This window comes from Amblyraja radiata, chromosome 16 (assembly GCF_010909765.2).
Source record: "Amblyraja radiata isolate CabotCenter1 chromosome 16, sAmbRad1.1.pri, whole genome shotgun sequence".
NCBI classification, from domain to species: Eukaryota; Metazoa; Chordata; class Chondrichthyes; order Rajiformes; family Rajidae; genus Amblyraja; species Amblyraja radiata.
In genome coordinates, this window is record NC_045971.1 from 49780935 (window position 1) to 49785854 (window position 4920).

A 4920-nucleotide genomic window follows, 5' to 3' on the forward strand; every position below is an offset into this window, starting at 1 on the left:
CACACAATTGGACCCAGATCCAAAATTAATAATACTCGGAATATTAGAATTAAATCAAACATTTAGAACAACACAAAGAAACTTTATTGATTATAGTTTAATAACAGGAAAAAAATTAATTCTAAAATTTTGGAAAGGCCCTACGGCCCCCACAATCAAAATGTGGATTATAGAAATGACGGAGACCTTAAACGTGGAAAGAATCAGATTTTCCCTGTTGGACAAACAGGAATTATTCGTTGGAACATGGTCTCCTTTTATTGATTACTTAAAGGGTCAGAATAGTTCAGCACAGGAACCTGACTAGCACTCGGGCTAAAGAATGGATGAAATGCTATACTTTGAAATGTACGAATATATCTCGAATGAAGTTTTTTATTTTAATAAATTTTTCCATTCTTCTTTAACTATCTTTTTCCTTTTTTTTGTTTTTTTTTTTTGTTGTTTTTGTTTTTCTTCTCTTTCTTTTCTTTCTTTACTTCATCTATCTCTTTAGTTCTATCTAGTTTTTAAAAAAAAAGGCAAAAGGTATTGGAGACAATGTAATAATAATTGACAATATTATCAATTTAAAAATGTAAGACTGTAATGATGTAATAGGTTATGTACCTATCTCCAATAAAAAATATTTTCAAAAAAAAAAAAAAGAACATGGATAGGTGACATTTCAGAGTGCTGGAGTAACTCAGCGGGACAGGCAGCATCTCTGGAGAACATGGATAGGTGACATTTCAGAGTGCTGGAGTAACTCAGCGGGTCAGGCAGCATCTCTGGAGAACATGGATAGGTGACATTTCAGAGTGCTGGAGTAAGTCAGCGGGACAGGCAGCATCTGTGGAGAACATGGATATGTGACATTTCAGAATGCTGGAGTAAGTCAGCGGGTCAGGCAGCATCTCTGGAGAACATGGATAGGTGACATTTCAGAGTGCTGGAGTAAGTCAGCGGGACAGGCAGCATCTGTGGAGAACATGGATATGTGACATTTCAGAATGCTGGAGTAAGTCAGCGGGTCAGGCAGCAACTCTGGAGAACATGGATAGGTGATATTCACAGAGTGCTGGAGTAAGTCAGTAGGACAGGCAGCATGTTGTTTAAGAAGGAACTGCAGATGCTGGAAAATCGAAGGTACACAAAAATGCTGGAGCGAAGGAGATAGGCAACGTTTCGGGCCAAAACCCTTCTTCAGACTGATGGGGGGGTGGGGGGGGCGGGGGAGAAGAAAGGAAAAAGGAGGAGGAGCCCGAGGGCTGAGGGGGAGCTGGGAAGGGGAGGAGACAGCAAGGGCTAACAGAATTGTGAGAATTCAATGTTCTTGCCAGCAGGATGCAGACTCCCCAAGGGGAATATGAGGTGCTGTTCCTCCAATTTAGGGTGGGCCTCACTCTGGCCATGGAGGAGGCCCCGGACAGAGAGGTTAGATACGGAGTTGAAGTGCTGATCCACCGGGAGGTCAGGACGGTTAAAGCGGACCGAGCGGAGGTGTTCGGCGAAACGATCGCCAAGCCTACGCATGGTTTCACCGATGTAGATCAGCTGACATCTAGAGCAGCAGATGCAATAGATGAGGTTGGAGGAGATGCAGGTGAACCTCTGGCACACCTGGAATGACTGCTTGGGTCCTTGAATGCAGTCGAGGGGGGAGGTAAAGCGACAAGTGTAGCATCCCTTGCGGTTGCAAGGGAAAGTGCCCGGGGAGGGGGTGGTGCGGGAGGGAAGGGAAGAATTGACAAGGAAGTTACGGAGGGAACGGTCTTTGCGGAAGGCAGATAGGGGGGGGGGGGGGAGATGGGAAGATGTGGCGAATGGTGGGGTCACGTTGGCGGTGGCGAAACTGACGGAGGACTATTTGTTGTATGTGACGGCTGGTGGGGTGAAAGGTGAGGACATGGGGGACTCTGCCCTTGTTGCGATTGGGAGGATGGGGAGAGAGAGTAGTGTTACGGGGTATGGAAGAGACCTTAGTGCGGGCCTCATCTATGGTGGAGGAGTGGAACCCCCGTTCCCTGAATAATGAGGACATTTCAGATGTCCTGGTGTGGAACGCCTCATCCTGGGAGCAGATGCGGCGTAGACGGAGGAATTGGGAGTAGGGGATGGAGTCCTTACAGGAAGCAGGGTGGGAAGAAGTGTAGTCCAGATAGCCATGGGAGTCAGTGGGTTTATAGTGGATGTCGGTCAGAAGTCTATCACCTGTGATGGAGATAGTGAGGTCAAGGAAGGGTCGGAAATGGTCCAGGTGTATTTCAGTGCCGGATGGAGGTTAGTGGTGAAGTGGATGAAGTCAGTCAGTTGTGTGTGGGTGCAGGAGGTGGCACCAAAGCAATCGTCAATGTAGCGGAGGTAGAGGTCGGGGATGGGGCCCTGGTATGCCTCAAACAAGGATTGTTCGACGTACCAGACAAAGAGGCAGGCGCAGCTGGGGACCATGCGCGTGCCCATAGCTACGCATTGTGTTTGGAGGAAATGGGAGGAGTTAAACAAGGCTATTGAGGGTAAGGACCAGCTCCGCTAAGCGGAGGAGAGTTTGAGTGGATGGGTATAGGTTGCTTCTCTGGTCGAGGAAGAACCGGACGCCTTTGAGACCATCCTGGTGGGGGATGGAGGTGTAGAGTGACTGGACGTCCATGATGAAGATGAGAGGATGGGGGCCTAGAGAATGGAATGCACGGAGACGACGGGACAGGCAGCATCTCTGGAGACAAGGAATGGTTGACGTTTCAGGTCGACATTTAAGATGGGTCTCGACCCAGAAACGTTACCCATTCCTTCCAACATTTTGTGTCTACTTAAACAGTGCCTATCTATCCATGTGGCGTTGTGCCAGCAGGCTGGAGGAGCGGCCAAAGGCCTTGCCACAGAGCGGGCAGGTGAACGGGCACTGACCGTTGTGGATTTGTCGTTGCTCCAGCAGGTGGTCAAGGCAGGTGAAGCACTTACCACAGGACGGGCAGGGGAAGGGACGCTCACCGCAGTGGGTACGCCGGTGCTGCCACAGGCTGGACATGTGGGTGAAACCCTTGCCACACTCAGCGCACACAAAGGGTCTCTCTCCGGTGTGTATCCACTGGTGCTCCCGCAGCCCCCGTGCTCTCTTGTCACAGTGGGAGCAGCTGCTCGCCGGCGTGGGTCCGCCGGTGTTGCCGCAACCCCCGCGTGCTGTCAAACGACTCACCGCAGTACGGACAGTCGTAGGGCTGACCACTGGTGTGCACGCGCTGGTGAGACAGGGCGTGGGAGGCCATGGCAAAGCTTTCTCCACACACCGGGCTGGGGACGGGACGGTCGCCGGAGTGCACCCGCTGGTGGGACAGCAGCTTGGAGGAGCTGGTGAAGCCCTTGCCGCACTGGACGCAGGTGTAGGGGCGCTCGCCAGTGTGGGTGTGCTGGTGCACCAGCAGGGTGCTTGGCTGGTTGAAGCCCTTGCCGCACTGGGTGCAGGTGAATGGGCGCTCGCCGGTGTGGGTGCGCTGGTGCTCCAGCAGGTGACTAGAACGGGTGAAGCCCTTGCCGCACTGGGTGCAGGTGTAGGGCCGCTCCCCGGTGTGGGTGCGCTGGTGCGCCAGCAGGTTGCTGGACCGGGTGAAGCGCTTGCCGCACTGGGTGCAGATGAAGGGGCGCTCCCCGGTGTGGGTGCGCTGGTGCTCCAGCAGGTATCTAGAATGGGTGAAGCCCTTGCCGCACTGGGTGCAGATGAAGGGGCGCTCCCCGGTGTGGGTGCGCTGGTGCCCCAGCAGGCTGTTGGAGCAGATGAAGCCCTTGCCGCATTGGGTGCAGGTGTAGGGCCACTCCCCAGTGTGGGTGCGCTGGTGGGACAGCAGGGTGCTTGAGTGGGAGAAGCCCTTGCCGCACTGGGCGCAGGTGTAGGGGCGCTCGCCGGTGTGGGTGCGTTGGTGCCCCAGCAGGTGACTGGAGTGAGTAAAGGTCTTGCCGCACTGGGTGCAGGTGTAGGGGCGCTCCCCAGTGTGGGTGCGCTGGTGCTCCAGCAGGTGAGAGGACTGGGTGAAGCCCTTGCCACACTGGGCGCAGGTGTAGGGCCGCTCCCCAGTGTGGGTGCGCTGGTGGTCCAGCAGGTGACTGGACTGGGTGAAGCGCTTGCCGCATTGGTCGCAGCGGTATGGGCGCTCGCCGGTGTGGAGGCGCCGGTGGGACAGCAGGTCTTTGGACTGGGTGAAGCCTTTGCCGCAGTCACTGCAGGTGTAGGGGCGCTCGCGGGCGTGCAGGCGCCTGTGCCTCTTCAGGTGATTGGACGACTTGAAGCCTTTGCCGCTGTCGGAGCAGGTGAAGGGCCGCTCACTGCTGTGCACCAGCAGGTGCTGCCTTAGCCCCGACAACTGGACAAAGCTCATGTCGCAGGTGGAGCAGCCATAGGGCTTCTCGCCCGTGTGCACCTGCCGGTGTATCTTCAGGTGATTCGCCGTCTTGAAGCTCATGCTGCAGTTGGAGCGGGTGAAGGGCCTCTCGCTGGAGTGCATGCTGTTGTGCCCCTGCAAGTACTTGTAGTGAGTGAAGCTCTTGCCGCTTTCCGAGCAGTTGAAGGGACGTTCTCCCGTGTGCAGCAGCCGGTGGGCCTCCAGCTCGCTCAGGCACCGCCACGCCTTGCCACAAATGTCAATTTAACTTGTTGGTCCTCCATCGAAGCTCAGCCCGCACACCGAGCAGATGGGGGAGCCCACTGGCACCCTGGCCGCCCTCAATGGCCGCTCACGTCCCCGACTCTCCGTCCACAGCAACGGCTCCTAAACCCTGCAGGAGGGGAACACAGGGCAAACAGGACATTACTAGCACATATTGAGTGCGTTTATGGCGGAGGAAACCGTTATAAAGAAACATAGAAAATGGGTGCAGGAGTAGGCCATTCGGCCATTCGAGCCTGCAACGCCATTCAATATGATCATGGCTGATCATCCAACTCCATAT

General features: G+C 54.6%; 1 protein-coding gene across 1 annotated transcript; it reads right to left on the minus strand.

The window, feature by feature from the left end:
* Positions 1 to 3049: 3049 nt before the first annotated feature.
* On the minus strand, positions 3050 to 4441 carry LOC116982212 (zinc finger protein 16-like). The gene has a single exon (XM_033035509.1). The coding sequence runs from the start codon at positions 4431 to 4433 to the stop codon at positions 3099 to 3101; it is 1335 nt and encodes a 444-aa protein (XP_032891400.1). The 5' UTR covers positions 4434 to 4441; the 3' UTR covers positions 3050 to 3098.
* Positions 4442 to 4920: the final 479 nt, after the last annotated feature.